At 46.6% G+C, this 19,184-nt stretch overlaps 2 protein-coding genes and 1 non-coding gene across 4 annotated transcripts; 2 read left to right on the forward strand and 1 right to left on the reverse strand.

Annotated features, from left to right (window-relative positions):
- The first annotated feature begins 395 nt into the window (after positions 1-395).
- socs3b (suppressor of cytokine signaling 3b) lies at positions 396-5,566 on the forward strand. 2 transcript variants are annotated; one of them, XM_070991108.1, is made up of 3 exons: positions 396-437; positions 2,546-2,891; positions 2,998-5,566. In XM_070991108.1, the coding sequence occupies exons 2-3, from the start codon at positions 2,763-2,765 to the stop codon at positions 3,553-3,555; spliced, it is 687 nt and encodes a 228-aa protein (XP_070847209.1). In that variant the 5' UTR covers positions 396-437; positions 2,546-2,762; the 3' UTR covers positions 3,556-5,566. The 2 variants fall into 2 exon arrangements, with proteins under 2 accessions (XP_070847209.1, XP_070847208.1); XM_070991107.1 differs by lacking the exon at positions 396-437 and adding an exon at positions 1,501-1,723.
- A 9,951-nt stretch (positions 5,567-15,517) lies between these two features.
- tha1 (threonine aldolase 1) lies at positions 15,518-18,088 on the forward strand. Its single transcript, XM_070990647.1, has 7 exons — positions 15,518-15,948; positions 16,362-16,445; positions 16,533-16,621; positions 16,700-16,885; positions 17,023-17,160; positions 17,266-17,458; positions 17,553-18,088. The coding sequence occupies exons 1-7, from the start codon at positions 15,651-15,653 to the stop codon at positions 17,858-17,860; spliced, it is 1,296 nt and encodes a 431-aa protein (XP_070846748.1). The 5' UTR covers positions 15,518-15,650; the 3' UTR covers positions 17,861-18,088.
- Positions 18,089-18,585: 497 nt separating this feature from the next.
- On the reverse strand, positions 18,586-18,667 carry trnal-uag (transfer RNA leucine (anticodon UAG)). The gene has a single exon. It is a non-coding gene; the product is annotated as a tRNA-Leu (tRNA).
- Between the last annotated feature and the right edge of the window lie 517 nt (positions 18,668-19,184).

Below are 19,184 nucleotides of genomic sequence, written 5' to 3' on the forward strand. Positions count from 1 at the left end.
GTAATAATAACACAATATATTGCAATATAACACTGGCAGAGGCCCTTCTGCATAATAATTGCTTTTACTTTGGATACCTTCATTTAGTGCATTTTGCTAATAATACATGCATACCTTTAATAAAGTGAGATTTTGAATACTGGACTTTTGCCTGTAATGGAGTCCAGTATTTCAGGTCGGGTTCAGCAGCAGCAGCAGCAGCAGCAGCAGCAGCAGCAGCAGCAGCAGCAGCAGCAGCAGCAGCATAGCTGGTTGTCGCTCAGGAGCTTTTACGGTAAGTCAGATGCTTCCTGACACGACATGAGGGCCTGAGGGAGTTTACCTTTAAACATTAGCCAGGCCGTGGAAGGTAAAATGTTAATCATCTGTCATGTTGTGAAGAAAGGGAGCTACGCTTGCAAAGCCTCATCTGAAAATAGATCCGTGTCTCTCTTAAGGTAAGGCTTTATTTATTTATTGATCCTGAGTGGTAGAAATTAACGTGTTACAGCAGCACAAGAGAGACTACAGGAAATTGATTAACTATTTAAATGAAATGGCTAATTAAAGAATATGGCATTCAAAAGCTATACACAATACATTACAACACACTACATTATTACAGTAGCAGAAAGTAACAATTATTTAGCTACAAATACTGTTTATACAACACAATTTCGAAGTACTTGTACATTATTTGATTATTTTATGCTACTTTATGCTTCTACACCAGTGGAAATATTGCACTCCCCCCTTTGTTTATTTGACATACAAAACATATGATAACATTAAAAAACATGATGCTACCCACCAAGAAAGCAGCCAAAATTACAAAAGCTCCACTGTGACCAGCAAAAATATGACATTTTACACATTCAATTCAATATTCAATATTCCTTTATTAGTCCCACGAGGGGAAATTCCAAGGGCATTCCATTAATGCCCCAGTATAAAGAATTAAATAGTAGATTCACATTAATATAACACTCATAAAGTATAATGCATGCTTTTAGTGTATTTCTAGTACAAATGGGTATTTTACTGATATTCAGTATAAGTATGAATGAGGGAATTTCAACATTTTTTTCTCATTTTTACCTAAATAAAGGATCAGACTATTGAGATTAATTATTTATTAGTGTGTAAAAACAATGAGTCTGTAGTGAGTACGGCAGCCTATAGCACACAGTCATAATACCACAGTCATTATACTACAGAGTACTTGGATGTATCCCATCCGTATCTGCCCATGACATAATTTCATATTGTTCCTCATGTCGAGCTTCTAACTGTTTCACCTTGTCAAGAAGGGAACCCACCGCTACCAGGAAACAGGCCGGCAAAGGTCACGCTGATTATTTATTGGCAATCTGCCAAGCGAGCGCGCGAGCACATGCGCCTGTTCTCTGCGAGCGTGCGTGCGCGCGCGAGCGTGCGTGCGTTTACTGGAAGAACCTCTGAACGGAGGAGGCGGAGCCTTACACGAACCTCGGCTTTACTCACCGAAACAACCTCCAGTAACCTTCCTCCACACACGGACGGGATCTCTCCGTATCGCCGCCGCCACATTCCTCCGCTCAGGAAAGAAAGCCGCACACTTTCTGGATACTTTTTTTTTTTTTTTTTTTTCTTTTGGATTTTAATGCCTGAGTTACTAATCAATCTAGCACTACTCTCGGGTAGTTTGCGTATCTTTTCCTTTGGCGACGAGCGGCTGCGGTGCGGGGCTGAACATATCCGCAAGGTAAGTTAAAAGACTGAAAAGACACCAAAAGAGGTTCATCAAACATCATTCAAGAGGACCAAATGACAGAAAAGATTCGGGTTACAGAGCACATTAAAGGACAGCAGATGTTATTCGACCATTTGGGCTATTGGTGCAGTGCAGCCGAGCGGGATGCAAGTGTAAATTTTTGGGTCGTTTCGCAATATTTGTGAATTTGGTGACCGACTCTCCAGCGGCTCCGAAGCCGTCCTGAAGCGTTATGGCGCCCGCTGCCTCCACCGCCATCCCGCAGTGTCCGGCGAAGCCGACTTTAATTCCCCTAGCCTGCAGGGGATCAGAGCAGACCAGACCAGACGGGACACCTTTTCAGTCACCGTGAAACCGGAGAATGGGGCCTCTGTGTCGCTGGCAGAGCGGGGAATAAGGAGTCATTTAGTGGGAGAGGGGGAGAGAAAAGCGCGCCGGACTCTTTCACAGTGACCCCGTTTCTGAAATCCCTTGTTGCGGTACGCCCGATCGAAGACAATTGAAAGCAATCAGGATCCAGTTGCTGTCTGGCTGCACGGTGCAGCAGCGGCAGCCTCAGCGCGAGTACGCGAGGATTCATTTAAACTAAATATAACCTGCCTGCCCGGTCTTGCCTTATGCATTTGTCACGGTCGCCATAGCTGCATTTCGTGGAGGGTAAAGCGAGAGCACCGATGCTGCAGAGTGCTCCGTGTTTATGAATGAAGTTTCAGATGAGACTGTGTTGCCTCAGTGGAGCCTGCTGCTGCATGCGTGCATCTCTCTATATAGATGGATGTGTCTAATCTGTGCTCCATCCATCTCTCTCTCCAGCGGTGTTTAGGTGCTCTCTCCCAGCCCCTCTCTGGATGCATCAGACTCCTCTGCCCCGGGGCCCTGGACCCGGTGTGTGAGCCCGCCACCCTCACCCCACTCCCCCCCTCTTTCCCCTCCCCTTGCCCCAAACTCCTTCCCACCTGTGCACCTCCACGCTCCGGTTCTGGGCCCCCTGCCTCTCGACCAGCGGGTGGAGGCAGGGGGCCATGGCGCCATGGTAACCTTCAGCGGACGCAACCCCCTCGCCATGAGCAGTGTGACCCCTCCGGAGGGCAGGGTTCAGGGGTCGACCTTTACCCCGCATCACTTCAAGCCCTTCAGCTCGCATGCACACTACCAGCAGGTCAGTCACAGTCTTCGCTGAGTGTCTCACTGTCGTCTAAACGTCCACCCTGCATGAGAACACATAATAATGTGTTGTAACGCCGTTTTTTTTCTACCTGCTACAGGTGATGCGTGCATTGCGTAAGCTACAGGAGAGTGGGTTTTACTGGGGGGCCGTCGGGGGCCGGGAGGCCAGCTCCATGCTGCGCTCTGAACCGCCCGGCACCTTCCTGATCCGCGACTCCTCGGACCACCACCACTTCTTCACCCTATCTGTCCAGACGGCTCGAGGAACCAAGAACCTGCGCATCCACAGCGAGGGGGGCGGCTTCTTCTTACAGCCAGACCCCCAGAACACCCAAGAGCCCCCGCAGTTCGATTGTGTTCTGAAACTCATCGCGCACTACATGGGGAAAGGGCCAGATGCTGGAAGGAGCAGGGACGGGGCGTGTGGGGGCAATTCAGGACAGGCAGAAATGAAGGGACGCAGCGTTTATCTGATCCACACCGGTGGAGAGAGGATTCCCTTGGAACTGCGCCGACCCCTCTCGACTTCCCTGTCGTCCCTGCAGCACATGTGCAGGAGGACCCTGAACAACCGAGGCCTGGGGGGGTCGGAGCGAGCCGAGCAGCTCCCGCACACACTTAGAGACTTCTTGGAGGAGTACGACGCTCCTATATGACTGACAGGACCCTGCAGAGGTTCCACTGCATGGACCAGGTGCCTGGAGGACGGCACAGACCAGTTCTCAGCGTGCAGGTGAACATGCGCTCCACCAGACGCAGGGCGTTAGCCTTAGATGCCTGTGTGAGGTCAGTTTTTCACTGAGACCAGAAACAGCTGATCCCAGCTCTGTTTCAACACTGACGGACACCATCTACAGGGTCTCCCACAGACCGGGGGTCTGGGATGAGGAGTGTGATTAAGGTAACCAACGATTACCTCGTCCGTCCTGCCTCGCAAACAGCTGACCACTAGAGTGAGTGGCAGATGAAGCCAGAGGTCAAAGGTCAGTGTTTCCTGTGACTGACTCAGACGCAGAGCAGAGCCTCGTAGAAGATTAACCTGATTGGTAGATATTAATGACGACGACATGATCAATACGGCGCCAGTGATCCCCGTGGGTTTAAAGTGCTAAAGAAGCAAAGTGTCCTCTGTCGGCCTGACATTTCCACCGCTTTGGATCACCGGACAGAAAGAAAGAAGGCAAAGAACAGAAAGACTTCGAGGGGGCGAATGAAGGAGGAGTGAAGTCCAAACGAGGGGCTCATTGCAGAGAACGTACAGTATTTGTTTGTCTGAGTGAGTGTGTGTGTGTTTGTGTGTTGTGGTGGCGCACACATTTCCATCGCTGCTTCCCGCAAGTGTTGCCTCATGAAGGGGCGTGGGGTGGTCATGCACTAACTCTGCATGCATACACACACACAGGTACGGACCCACATGTTGGCTTTTTTAGCGAAGGAACAAGAGAGGGGGAAAAAAAGCATTACAAAGCATCTTCTCCTTCTCCTGTTTGCTTCTTGGCTCTCCTCCATTAGCCAATCCCTGCCCCTCTTTATGTTTCGGAGTTGCATGTGCGCTTCGGCGGTGACAGAAAACAGACTTCTGTTGCCGAGACAAAAGCTTGTTACTGAGACAAAAGCCTTGGCACGGGACCAAACAAAACAGCAGAACTTATTTTTATCCAGACAGGCTGGAAAAACGTCAGCGACACTGTAAAGCTCCTCGGAGAATGATGACCACGGGGGAGGGCGAGAAGGATGGAAGGAGAAGGAGAAGAGCGGGAAATGGGATTAGGAAAAGGAAACTGAGGAGGACAGAGAAGTGGGGAGGGGGCTAGGGTCGGGGAGAAGGGGGAGGAGACATACTGGTATACAGCTAAACAAAAACACTGACGTGATTGATGATCCGGCTTGGTGGAAACGATCGAGCTCAGCGGGACGCAGCTCCTGTAGAGGCCCCACATGAAAAGAACATGTTGGCCCAGTCTTAATTCTGTCTTTTAGACCCTCTCGCAGCGATCTCTTCCTCACATCACCTCCTTATTTCTTTTTGTGCCAGTGTGTTCGAGTGTCTGTCTGTCTGCTCTCTCCCTCCTGGTTTCATGAAGGACACACGAGAGGAGACGAACTGTAACTTTGAGGGTTTCTCGCCCCGGCGACCTTCGATCGTTACCTCTGAAGACGGAGTCGGGTTTGTCTGTCTGAATGTCAAAGGAACACAAGACTTCCTTAAAGTGATTCTTAAAAAAAAAAAAAAAAAGCCTTTTGTAAGACAAAGTACAAGACTCGGATTTGATCAAAACTGTTTTGTCTGTGCTTGACCAGTGCTCATACTTACCTGTGATCCATATTGGAGTGGTAGCCTTTTCACATCCCCAACATGTTGTGATCTCATGTGGCCACTTGAGACAAGAGCACTGAAATATACCATAGTGATGCGCATTTTTTTTGTCAAATCTCAGTCTTTATTTTCTCACGTCAACACCGAGTTTTTACATGTGTTGCACCCGTGGACCACACGTGTATGTGAACCATTTGTCTTTTATAAAGACTCTGTTGCGAAAGGCTGGCCACTAGTCTGGCAAAAATACAAGCTGTAATATCTGAAATGACAAAGCATTACAAAAAATAAATGAAAAGGAACGTTGCACATATTTATATTTCTAAAATATTTCAATAATTTATATTAAAGAGCACTATTTTTACAAAAGTCAATGCTTTTGCCATGTGTGTTACTTCACTGTGTGTCTCCTCTTTTCTCTGTTACACTGAGTCAATATTGACTGGATGAGCCTGAACTTACATTGTCAGGCTCTCCAGCAATGCCCGGCCTCACAACCAGATTATTAACTGACAAATGGGATTTCCTAGTCAAACAAAGCGGTGTTTATTCAGTCGGCAGGCTTTTTAAAGAGCCGGACCGGGCTGCGTGACGGCGACCCGCGTCCATCATAGGGTTAAAATGACTGCAATCATCACTTCTTGTTTTCTCTGCCGGAGCATTGTGGGTAAATTCCATAGGCATCGGAGAACATATAAGACGGGGCGGGGCCACAGTTTTGTCAGACATGCCCCGCAGATGTACACAACACACAGAAACAAAGGGATTCCCAGAAACACTCAGTTGTGTTAACACCATCGCACGCACGCACACACACACACACACACACACACACACACACACACACACACACACACACACACACACACACACACACACACACTTCGACACAGCAGTTACTGTGTAGAAAGCTCACTTTGGGCTGGACTTAACTGGAAAGGAATGCAGCAGGGTTTTATACATCCTGCCTGAGGGGTTGAGTGAGGATGGTGTCCTCTACAGTGTGTGTGTGTGTGTGTGTGTGTGTGTGTGTGTGTGTGTGTGTGTGTGAGGTCAAATAGGTGAAAGGGTCCACGTGGAGGAGATTTATGATGGTCTGTGGTTTTAGTGTGCAGCCAGTGTGTGTGTGCATAGATTGCTGTTGGTAGAATTAAGCAGAGAGTGAATTTCTTCATTTCTGTATTCCCTCTCTCTCTCTCTCTCTCTCTCTCTCAAACACACACACACACACACACACACACACACACACACACACACACACAGAGTTCCCATTCCCTGCATACCTACTGTTCTGTCTAAGGCTGGCTTCCAGGAAATGAGGCACTTTAATTGAGTTGACTTTTTACGGCTTGACTGGTGGTAGTGTGTGTATGAGAAAGAGCGAGTGAGGTGTCTTTGTGCGAGAGTGTGTGTGTGTGTGAGAGAGAGAGACAGAGAGACAGAGAGACAGAGAGAGATGGGAGAGTCCACCTCGAGAGAACAGAATTAAAATAAAGCAAAAATAATAAAGAAAGAGCATCAAGTTCAGGCTGAAAAGAACAGAAATGAGATGTGAAACTGAGCTGTTGACAGTTTTGTCGCTGGTATAATAACACATATATCATGTATTACACCACACACATACACACACACACACACACACACACACACACACATGAACATGAGGCAGCTACACATCTCTGTGTCAGTGACAAGTGAGGACAATGTTTAACAACTGTTTTTACAGCTTACCTCCTTACAGGTAATTACAATGATTCAAAAACTCGGCACCAGGGTTCCTTATTTTGCAATGACACTTACAGGAAAAATGTATGTGTGTGTGTGTGTGTGTGTGTGTGTCGAAAGTTGCTGTTTGTGTGTGTGTGTGTGTGTGTGAATGTAGGTGGGTGACACTATTTGTTTATAAGAGGAAGGCTGAGCAATGGGCAATTATAGACAAAACTGACGTAGTTGAACAGACAAACAGAAATGAGTGAGCCTTCTTCCCAAAATCCAACCAGAATAATCTAGTTTTACTCACAAACACACACATACACACACACACACACACACACACACACACACACACACACACACACACACACACACACACATTGTCTAAATAAGCCAGCTCAGCTCACGATGACTCATTTTATGTTCCCCATAGTTGCCTGGTTAGCGGGGCTGGAATATTTTGCCTGTATCCTTCGCTCCTCTCGTGAATCTCACACACTCACAGAAAGTCTTTCCACCATGATTCATTTTTTCGGGTAATGACTTGCTGTGTCCAGCTCAACAGTTGTCAACAGAGTCCCGGGCCAAGCACAACACCCGGCTCTCAAACAACTGAGCTCGGTTTGGGGTTTTTTTTGTTTGTTTGTTTTCTTGTTTGCCAACAATCAAAACATTCACACCAAAATGTGGGCAGCGCCCCTCCGTAGCTTCAGTGTGTTAATGCGAGGAAGCGAGTGGAGAGAGTTTAAGAAGTGAGCTGGGTTGAGCGATAACATTCTTGCTGCCTGATTAAAATCTAAGTGTTATTAACAGTTTCTGTTTTCATGCATTTCAGTTTTGAGCTCACGCCAACGTCAACGCTGTCAAGTGTAGAAGGTGGAAAGAATATTAAAGGGTGAGGAATATGCCCTGCGACGAGCAGTCCACAGTGGTCTTCCAGGAAGGGCCTCCGGTTTGCTGATTATTTCTTCCAGGAAGGCTTTTTGTTGGCTGATCAGCGCTTATAGGAAAGACGTTTGGTTGGCCCATCAGCTTGAGTATTGTCACAGCCGCTTCTGATAAAGCCAGACCAGCTTCCAGGAAACCAGAGATTTACCCTCCAGCATTCCATCATTCCTTCACCATCAGCGCACAGAGAGAGACAGAGCGAAGGAGAGGGAGCAGGAGGGGTATAACAGGGACACGGATCAATAAAAACCATATGGGAAGCAAACAGACAGTTAAATGCACTCAAAAACGTGTGCGTGTGCATGTATGTATCTGTGTGTGCGCGCAAGCCTGTAAAGAGACCTGCACTCACTGACCAGCTCATTGTGACACACACACACACACACACACACACACATTCAAACCGCAATATTTTTCTAAGCTGACTACACAACCATCCCCCCTTCAGCACGTGAAACTCGTGACTGACTTTATTTTCACTTAAATCATCACTGAAATGGTTTTCCCGTAACACCTGGACAGCCTAATGGATGGGTGCGCCCGTGCTGTTGCTGGCTGGAAGAACAAAGAAAACTACCTTGGATGACCTGAGAGGAACAAAACAGGTTGAAGTAGACACGGTGGCTTTGTTTGACCTGAGAGGTGGATTTTATTTTGCTGTTTTTGCACACAGCTGTGCGAGTGTAGAGGCAGAGGCGCTCGGATGCCAAATGGCTTACTGTAACGGCGTGGACTCGGACCAAACCCTCCAACACTCTCAGGTGTCACTGTGTCCCCCTCAGCCAGCTAACACGACTGCATACCGTTTCAGCTCGAGAGTGCAGCAGGCGCGCACACATGCGTATAAGCACTAGCATATGCACATACGTATGTGGTGAGTAAGAGGTTTCTGGCCATGAATTGATGGCAGTGTTGTTACCCTCAATGAGGAAAGAAATACTCGAGTCCTTTAAGAAAATTCAGCAGTGCTGCGATGAAGATGCTCCACTGCAAATAAAAGTCCTGTATCCACAGTTTAACTGCGGCAATAGCTAACAATTATTAGCAGTAAATGTACTCAAGCCGCATAAGTGAAAGTCCTCATTGCAAGTGCAAACTTTGCATGTAAGCAAACAACAGAAGGAAACACGCAAAATAAATGAGGTAAGGAGGAAAGAAACAAGGAAGAAATAAAGGAATGAAGGAAAGATAATTTGTGTTTGAGTGTGAAAGTTCATTTTTAACTTTGGAAATATGGAGTCCCTAAAGTGCCACGGAGAAAAAAAAATTTATCGTGCACACTTTTTAGTATCTTGTGTGCACGATAAATTTTTTGAGATTTTTTTGAGATACTAACCTGCGCTCGAGATACAGTTATTTCCCACGCTTTGACTTGTCCGTGCATACGGTCCTCCGTAGTAACCACTTCAGATGTTCACAGTCACACACGCGATATAATGGAGAGAAGAACTCAGCTAATTAACTTTTATTTTCACCTCGGAATGACATTCTTGTTGCCCTTGCCCTGAGACATGGGATGTGTTGCCGCCTGTCTGTATGAATGAACGAGTTAATTAAATCGAGCTCACGATTTAGCTAAAACGTGCGCACGTTTTAGCATCTTGTGTGCTCGATTTAGTATCTCGTGCGCACAATATAGTTTTTTTTTTCTTCGTGGCACTTTAGGGGCTCCATAGAAAAACAGTAGCTGACCAAAAAAAAAGCTTTTTACAGCATCTCCAGGTCCGCCTAAAGCAGCTGCAGTTTCTAAACTCCAGACAGATCCTGAACTTGATAAGCTAAGACTATGAGATTTGGTTGAAAGCTCAGGAAAAAGCTAGCAAGTGGACTACAACTGAAATTTCGGGAGATGCTCTTATTCGCCTTATTATCTGATGTCTGCGCGCTAAACGTGAGGCTACCACGAGCAGCCGTCTAGCTTAGTGGTTTATTTTATAGTAAGCTGTTTTGGACACTTGTGAATCCTCGTTGGTCATGTTCCCGTCTATAAAATGACACCCATTAGGAAGTGGTGAGCACTACTTTTTCATTGCATTGTGGGAATTTTTGAAGGCACTGATTAGCTGGTAGATTTCACGGAGAGTAAATATAGTTCATGGAGTATATAAGCAGTGATTTTGGACATCAAACTGCATTTATTACTGCCATTATTTCATTATGAACCAACCTGCTGGTGGCGCTAATGGAAGAATAAGGGGATTCATCTGCCGATCCCTCGTGCTAATGTAGATATTTCACAGGCAAGATGAAAACTTTGAACTTGTGATGGCACTAGAGGGAAACTCAGTGAGATTCATCCTCTGCAGACAATGAATGCGTGCACATCGTTTCATGGCCGTCTATTGAACAGATACATCAGTGACTACGTTTACATGCAGTCAATATTCGGGTTACGGTCAATATTCCAGTTTCTGAAACATTCGGAATAACCTGTTTACATGCGTGAGCAAACAGGGTAATCAGTTGGGATATCCTGATCAAAACAGCGACGCACAAAGAACGTCATGGCGCAATGCGCGTCATTTCAGCTTCTTCTTCCTATATACAAAAACAACAACAACAACAACAGCAGCTCGGCGGATAATGAACAGCCTGGTGCTGGTGCTGACCCACCACCAGTACTTGACACTATTCTGTCTCACTTTCTTCATTCATGGAAGGTGAGAACATGAAGAAATAGGAAATGGAGCTGTGCCATCCATATCCATGCTACCTGCACTCAAAAGACCAAGATTCCTTGTGAATAGAACATGCGCAGAACACAAATTAATGTTCCGTTTGATGGGGATATTCCGATAAGCGTATACATGACCAAATATTTGGGTTAGAAAAGGAGTAACCCAGGGGTCATATCTGGGTTTTTTCAATAGGGTTATTGGTGTTTACATGGCCGTGCGCAACCGGGTTGTTGCTGATCTTCCGGTTATGAAAGGGTTACTTGACTGCATGTAAACGTAGTGAGCCTGAACCAAAGTGGTGCACAGACTGGCAGACTGTAAGTACATTTCCATCTGAAATAATGGACCATGAGAATAAAGGAGTGAAAAGGGCTGCATTCATATGACGTGACCAGTTGTTCTGTTTACCTGCCAGCACACACATAAAACGCTGTCAATCTAAGTCAACACGACTGTATGAACTGACAGCAGCAGGAAAAGTGTGTGGGAGGGTGTCCGTCAGTTAGAATAAAGAGGTGACTAACATCACAGACGCTCCACTGCTGCACTGCTTCTTTATCAGCACTCTTCCACTGCGGTTTCCAGATTGGATAAATCATTAACCGATTGTTTTTCTCCCTGAAACTACAAATACACGATCAGCTGAAATATTAGCAGAAAAAAACCTCCAAAATCTCCCCCCAAAAAAAGAAGTTTCCCATGAGTTAAAACCATAACAGCTCTCTGGATTTTCTTTCAAATTATACACCAGATTTTACAAGGTTTTCACTGCAAATTAAAAACAACAGAAGCCGTCGGTCCAAACTGGACATTTGAACAGTGGCGCTTTTCTGCCAAAAACTGTCAGGCTGCTCTGCTTCGTCTCAGCGAGGATCCAATTGGATTAAAGGAGTCTCAATGCTGAGCCCTGTGCGCCGAGTCCATTCAGCCATTGATCTGCCACGGCACAGTATAAACACAGCGCAATATAACACAAATGGCACTTCTCGGGCTTAGAGTGTATGTGCATGCAAGTGGTTTCACCTTAAGTGAACAGCCAACTTATTAAAGACTCATCATTAATCCAAACACTCCTTTCCCTGCAAAATGTGGCTTTTAGGCGCAGAAACACTTGTTTTTTAATGCTAAGGATCACATTTGTTCCTGAAAGAAGAAAACAGGGGGTCTGCTTTGTGTGTGTGTGCACCCAGCAGCGAAGCAGCATCTGAATGCAAGAGCCAATCAGAGAGCTGCATAGGCACTGAGCCCCCCAAGTACTGCTGGTTTATAGGGCTCAGCTTCAGAGAAGTCACATGACTTCCCAGAGCGAGCGGGAGAGGAGTGGGCAATGTGGGAAAGGAGGATGAAGAAGGAGGACGAGGAGGAGTGAAAAGAGGGTCAGGAGGGTGACAGGAGCGCTGCGAGGGGTGAACTGAAGGTCTGCTAAATGAATGGAGCCGAGGGGAGGTGGAAAGAGAGAGATGCCACTGTTCTCGGAAGTGAAGCTGAACGGGCTGGTCGTGGTCTGTAATTACAGCTGAATGAACAAAATGAGAAATAACCGAGAGGAAAAGTCAGCGAGTAGATGAATGAGGATGAAATGAATGAGCACACACAGGCGATGGTGGTTGCAGTTGATTACTACGGCGGATAATCGTGGTCTGGTTAACCCTGCCTCATATTGTGACACAGCTATCTTCACCACAGCGCTTAAAGGGACATTTCACCCAAATTACAGAAAAAAATGAACTATTATTGTTTCACTTCAAGCGGTATCAAGACATCACTTCTAGGAGATCTCTGTCTCTAAATGCTCGGCCGTAATGGAAGTGAATTCAATTTTGTCTGAGCGCTCAAAGCATTTTAAAATCCTTTGTGCCTCTCCAAAAGCAATTCTCTGGTTACTATAATCCACAGACTCTGCCGTCAAGGGTTTTCATCGTGACGATTTATTTGTTTGAAAGCAGTTCCAATGAAAATTATTCACAGCAAGTTCTGAGGAAACAAATGAGGCAATTTATCAAATAGAATTTTTCAAGTCTCCGAGGACGACGAACAAAACTCCATTAACTTCCACTGAAATGGGATGGAGACAGGAGATAATGTCATGTCTGCAAATACAAACTAAACTATTTGGCCAAAAGTATGTAGACACTCCTGAAGCGTCCTACTTTAGACAACAGTGGCATTTCCCTGTCTGGCCCACGTCGCACAGAAAGAGGTCCATGCAGAAATGGTGATCCGAGGTCGGTGTGGGAGAAACTGGCAGAGCCCTGACCTCGACGCCGTCAAACATCTTTGGGACAAACCGCCTGCAGGCCGGGCCTTATCGCCCAGGCATCGCTGCCAAAACTCAGTAATGCTCTTGAGGCTGGACAGGAGAACAAAACCCCTGCAGCCAAAATCATAAGAAAGCCTTCCTGATATGATCAATAATCACATTTGAGAGTCATGCCCAGCTGTCCGCATACTTGTGGCCAGTTAGCGTATCTGCATGATTGTACAGCACCAGAGAAAGTGTGTGCTTCCTTAAATTTGGCTGAACTTGCCCTTTAAAAAAGTTGAAAAACGGGAGGACTACCCCATCCCTCTGAAAAAAAAGGAAAAGAAAGAATTTACACCACCGAGCCTCCCCTGCATCCTAAGAGCAACGTATCTGTGTGTGTGTGTGTGTGTGAAGTTAAGCATGTCCACATGGCCCATGACATATGAAGGGGGGGTGGGGGGTGTAGTGTGAAATGTGAAACAGATGTTCTTGTACACTGATGTCGACACCTTTACGCTGCGCAGGGAAGCGTGCGTGTGTGTCTTTGTGTGCGTGTGTGTGTGTGTGCGCGCGCATGAAAAACCTCATCGGAGGGGAGGCTTCCCATAAACACCTGTTTTGTTCCGGTTAATATCTCTCGTCATGGTGAAGAAATGATGGCCTCGGTGAAAGAGGAGAGAGAGGGAGAGAGAGAGGAGGGAAGGGGGGGGTCATCTCCACCCCCACCCCCCCCGGTCTGTGAAAGAGAAGAGCTCATGTGGGATGAACACATTCGTTTATTCATTCGGCCCGTCTATTTTCAGCCCAGTGGGTTTATGGTTATTGGAAAGGCGTTGCCGTCTCGCTCCTTCCCAGAAGGAGTCAATATTTCTCCCTCTCCTTCATTTCTCCCTCTCTGCCTCTTTTTCTCTAATTCAATATTTTCTCCAAAACACCACTCTCCCCTCTCCGCGCAGGCAAGGAATGCTGGGAGGCATTTGAGAGAAACAAAACACACAAGCGGAGGCGCACGGGGCGCGCACACACGCAGACAGAAGTGTGAGGTTACAGAGCGCAGCGCCAACAGTGATCCCGGAAAAACTCCATCTCCCGCTTTCTCCACCTTATCGCAGTTATCCATCGCCGCTCGGTCCTGCCTGCAGACGCATCTTTATCTCCCTCCGTTCGCGGCTCTTGTGAGGCTCTCGAGACCGACTGCGGCCTCTTTATGACGCCGATGCTTGCTAATGACTTTTAATGACGACTTGTTATGGCTCATAAAACCTGGCTCTGTTACTGGCAATCTCAACTTTAACTACAGTATGGTGCGGTCCTGATAACACACACTGGGACTTTTATCGGGTGATTAAAATCAGGCAAGGCAGCAGGAGTATGCATGCGAGTGGGAAATGTGTGTGAGGGGAGGGAGGGGGGGAGGGAGGGGAGGGAGATGGGGCTTGGGAGGTGAGTGTAGTTGTGCCATTTGTGGGTCAGAAGAAAAAAAGTGTCAGAGGGAGGAGGGAGCTGTTTTGTAATGAGCGGGCCTCCCTCGTAGACTAATCTCAGTCCACAGCAGATAAATTCCCACAAGGCTTCACCTCCAAATATTGACTTAGTCCCAGAGATATGAGCGAACTGCCTTACTGCTGATAAAAATAGAGGAAAGGGTCAAATATAACCAGTTCAGTTTAGGCCTCAGCCCATCGCCCCCCGTGCCATGTGTGTGCTGGGGGTTGGGGGTTTTGCCGGCATGCTTTCACCTCCTTCCTCGCTCTCTGCAGTAAGATAAATGGGCGCTGCTGACACGCAGGTAGAATTAGCTTTACAGCTCAGCGCAGGGATAAAGGTCGAGCCAAAAGCAGGTCTGTGACCCCTGAAGAATCTGGGGGCGTCACAGTTATTTCAGAGCATCCGCGACCACAAGATAGTGTGAGGACATTATACACACAGGCGGACGGAGACATTTACACGCACATGCCTCACTGGCTGGGGGTGGATTAATGCACAACGTGGTGAAAGTTAAACTTCAAACATGCTCTGCATAAAATACGAGCTCGTAGAAAAGCAGAGGGATATGTTTGACATTAGCTGGAAGAAAAAGAAGAAAATTCAGAGGGTTATGGTAATAAGGCAAAATGATCCGTGTTGAGTAAGAAAAAACATATGAGAAGATTGTTCTTATTGTTTCATTGGAAGTCATCATCTGTGCAAGCAAGCCAGCACACCAGTGCTTCAAATGAGCAAAAGTGAATATACTGTTTCAGTTTTTCTGTTTTGCATCAGAGCAAATTGAATATCTCTGGGTTTTGGATTGTTAGTTGGACAAAACAAGACATCCTCTACGCATTTATCGCTGGATTTCTGATTTTTGTAGAAAAAACAATAACCGGTTAATCAAGAAAATACTAGACGGATTTGCATGTAATCAAACAGACACACTAAATATGACCCGTACGTTAGAATATGATCCAATACAATAACCAGGCATGACAATTTTTATTTAAAATGTTTAATTTGTTGCTAAGTCTATTGTCATGTGTTGCATTACACTGCAGTCAACCTGCTATTTTGTTTGCAATCAGAAGAAATCAGAATATGTAAATAAACAGATGATAAACCCCTGATTATGTTTCCAATCAGGCTGCACTTTTGAAGTTACTTGATTTCACTGAAGCATTTTGAGACTTGTTCATATCATTATCTTTGTTGGGATTGTGGCGCCACCTTGAGGCACCACTACTCTGTGCATGACGATAAAGCGATAGGTAATCCATTAAGTGTCCTGGCAGTCAATGATTATCGATCACCAGCGAACGATCCAAAGTTCAACACGAAAACATCGCTGCTGACCATGGTCGTAAAAGGAGCATCATGTCTTTGAAAACATTTCCCTGCACGGTTTTGCTTAATCTTCTGAACCGCGGTGTCGTCGCTTCGAGCAAACCGCTCGTTGCTCGACATGCAGCCGCCGCCGCGCGGGGCTCCGTCCCAGCGCGGGGCTACTACGACACCGGGAAAGCAAGACACCCCGGAGCGGGCGGAGCGGCCTGTGCCCGGGTAGTGGACCTCCGCAGCGACACGGTGACCAAGCCCGGGCCGGCGATGCGGCAGGCCATGGCGGAGGCCGAAGTCGGCGATGACGTGATGAGAGAAGACCCGACTGTAAACGGTTAGAGCCGAAGCGTGATATCGTCGTGATGCTGAGAGTAAAGATAACATCAGGAATAGTCAGACAGTAGTTCCTCTTTGAATGAAGTACTAGAGAAGATATATTGAGATTTAATTGAACTCTATATACTAAATATATTTATTTTATACTTATAATCATGTCTTTGCTTCCCTGGATGTTTTTATTCTGTCTGTGTGTGTGAGCTGCACACTTTCACTGCCTTGGGATGAATAAGTTTTTTTTAATAGATAATTGTAATTTTAATCGTTGGTCCAAGATTACAGACCTCTGTCCTTAGAGCCTCAGTTAAACTACGCAACACAACTGGAAGGTCAGAGAGGAATTGGCTTCAGATGTTCACCACCATCTTTACCTGCTCCCTAAATCTCGCTGTTCTCGTCTGATTTCTGCAGAGTTACAGGAGATTGCCGCTGACGTGTTTCAGATGGAGGACGCGCTATTCGTTCCCTCTGGAACCATGAGTAACCTCATCGCAGGTGAGCTGCGCTTTCACTGGCAGTGTCTGAATTCATTTTTATGAGGTCGGAGAGGTCGTCAGTGAATGCACACATTTCATTACGCAGTGATGGTGCACTGCAGGGAGCGCGGAGACGAGATGATTGTGGGCGATCTGTCCCATATACACATCTACGAACAAGGAGGGAGCGCACAGGTGAGTGTACCGCCTGCACGTCTGCACCTGTCCTCCTCAGCTGCAGTGCATCATGTGTGTATTTGTGTGTCAACACAGCTGGCTGGTGTCCACGCCACCACGGTGACCACCCTCCCAGATGGAACATTTGACTTGGAGCAGCTGGAATCGAAGATCCGGCACGGTTACCCTGACCCCCATTACCCCCGCTCTCGCCTTATATGTGTGGAGAACACACACAACATACAGGGAGGGCGGGTGCTGCCTCTGACCTTCCTGCAGGAGGTGTGTGTGTATTTGTGTGCAGTCTGAAGCTTGTGGTACGTTATGCAGATGTGGAAACATCTGTGATACTTGCCTTAACTACAGCAGGATGGAGCAGCTCTTGCATCATCTCTGGATGATCTGTTTCCATCTCCAAGGTCCGTGCTTTAGCAGATAAATATGGGCTGTCAGTTCACATGGACGGAGCCCGGGTGATGAACGCTGCTGTGGCCCAGGGGGTGCCTCCATCCACCATACTGCAGCACACACACACCGTCAGCGTGTGTCTCTCCAAGGTGGGACCGCAAAACACACAGAATGGACTAGAACATAAAATTCATCAGTCAGAACCAACAAAATGAAACTTCTTTGAGTCAAATTCACATTGCAGTGTGTAACAGGGTTTGGGTGCCCCTGTGGGAACCATACTGGCTGGACCCCAAGACTTCATATCCCGGGCACGACGGTGCCGTAAGGCGCTGGGTGGTGGGATGCGGCAGGCTGGTATTTTAGCAGCAGCTGGAAAACTATCTTTACTGGAGATGGTAGGAAGACTGACGGAGGATCACCGCAACGCAAAAACATTCGCTCAAGGTGAGCGGCGCATATTTCTGTCTATAAAAATGAAATTGTTAATGTCTGCCATTGTGGGCTTGCTCGTGACCTCTTCCTCCTTCCCCTCTCCCAGCTCTGCTCGACTGGGACCCTCCCCTGTTCGCCGTAGACATGGCCGCCGTGGAGACAAATATCCTGCGTTTCCGTCTACAGGAGCCCAGTTTGAGTCCCTCTGAGTTCTGTGCCCGCATGGGTCAGGTGGGCGAGGGAGAGGAGGCTGCGCTGGGACAGGGGATACAAGTCCTTATGTACCCCCATTTTGGAAATTCTGTGCGGGCTGTGTGGCATCTGGGGATATCCCCTGATGATACCCAGCTGGCCATCCAGAAAATGCAATTTGTGGCTTCTCAGTATTTGAAGGAAAAACTCAGGGCTCAGTGAAACCTGGTACTTCCCAAGATGATTGAATCTAATCACAAGAACTGATCATAGAAAATGTACACAGACAAATCCAGTAGAAGACTGAAGGATGTCAAATTTAGGACAAATACAACTGCAGTCATTGGGATAGTGGACAACTGATTTCACTCAGTTCGGCTTTTTGTAATTATTATTCATTAAATTTAATGAAGCACTGTCTCTTGTCAAAGACTGTTTCATTTTTAACGTACTGTGTGAGGTGTGTTTCATTAGAGAGGCGCAGCAGAGTCCACAAGCAATTACATACACAGACCGTGATGCTGCAGCTCATAGTGTGCACCCAAACCCCTCGACCACCAAGACCCTCACTATGAGTGATATGGATGTACAGGAACACAACATTTTCAGCCAAAGCTGTGGTTATTTAAACTGAGAGGTTTCAGTTCTTGTTTGTTATTCTGGTTTGAAGTGGCAATACCTCCGTTTCCAAAAGGTGATATAAAAAAAGAGCTGCTCTAGAGAGGTTTTACGATGCAATAACCATACAGCCACAAGATGGCAGTGCTGTATCAGCCCCTGCCATGTAGTGACTTTAGGTTGAAGTTCACACAAGGTAAAGCCTATTCTTCCTTTCTCATAAACCCGTCTGTCCCCCGCTGTGATCCTGTTAGTGTTTATATATCGCTGGTATTTCCTGATATGCTGAGCACACATGTTATACATTAAAGAACCCAACGAAAATATACTGGCAGCGGTGGGATTCGAACCCACGCCATCGAAATGACTGGAGCCTAAATCCAGCGCCTTAGACCACTCGGCCACGCTACCACATTAAAATTTCTCATTGCACAAGGCAAATAATGTGTACATGTGTGCAAATGCTGGAGTTTCTAGTTCTTGGTTGATTAATTATTGCTAACACTTATTAGCTGTTTCCTGGTTACTGGTGAATGGTAATGACGAACCGTGTATCTATGGAGCCCTGGAGAGCATGACGTTCATATTAGATAACAGCTCACTGAAGGCGACCACTTCCACGTTATGAATCCCAGCCCAGACTCAGGTGACTCGTTTAGCAGGATGCACAAACCAAATACCGGCTGCAACGTCGTGGCGCCAGGCAACCCAACACAAACACTGCTACTAACCGTCAGCGTTAACGTTTCTATCCTCTCGTTCCATTAGCTCAGCTAGCTAGCTAGCCCAGCAACTACCAAACTCAATTTGCTTAGACCTGTGGCAAGTAAACAAGTTTTCTTGAAGGCTTCGCTGCATTAGGTTGTGATACATGTCACATGTTGCACTATACCTAATATATAACTTATGCATATGCATTTGCGGAAAC

The sequence above is a fragment of the Chaetodon trifascialis genome, chromosome 21 (assembly GCF_039877785.1).
Source record: "Chaetodon trifascialis isolate fChaTrf1 chromosome 21, fChaTrf1.hap1, whole genome shotgun sequence".
Taxonomy (NCBI): Eukaryota; Metazoa; Chordata; class Actinopteri; order Chaetodontiformes; family Chaetodontidae; genus Chaetodon; species Chaetodon trifascialis.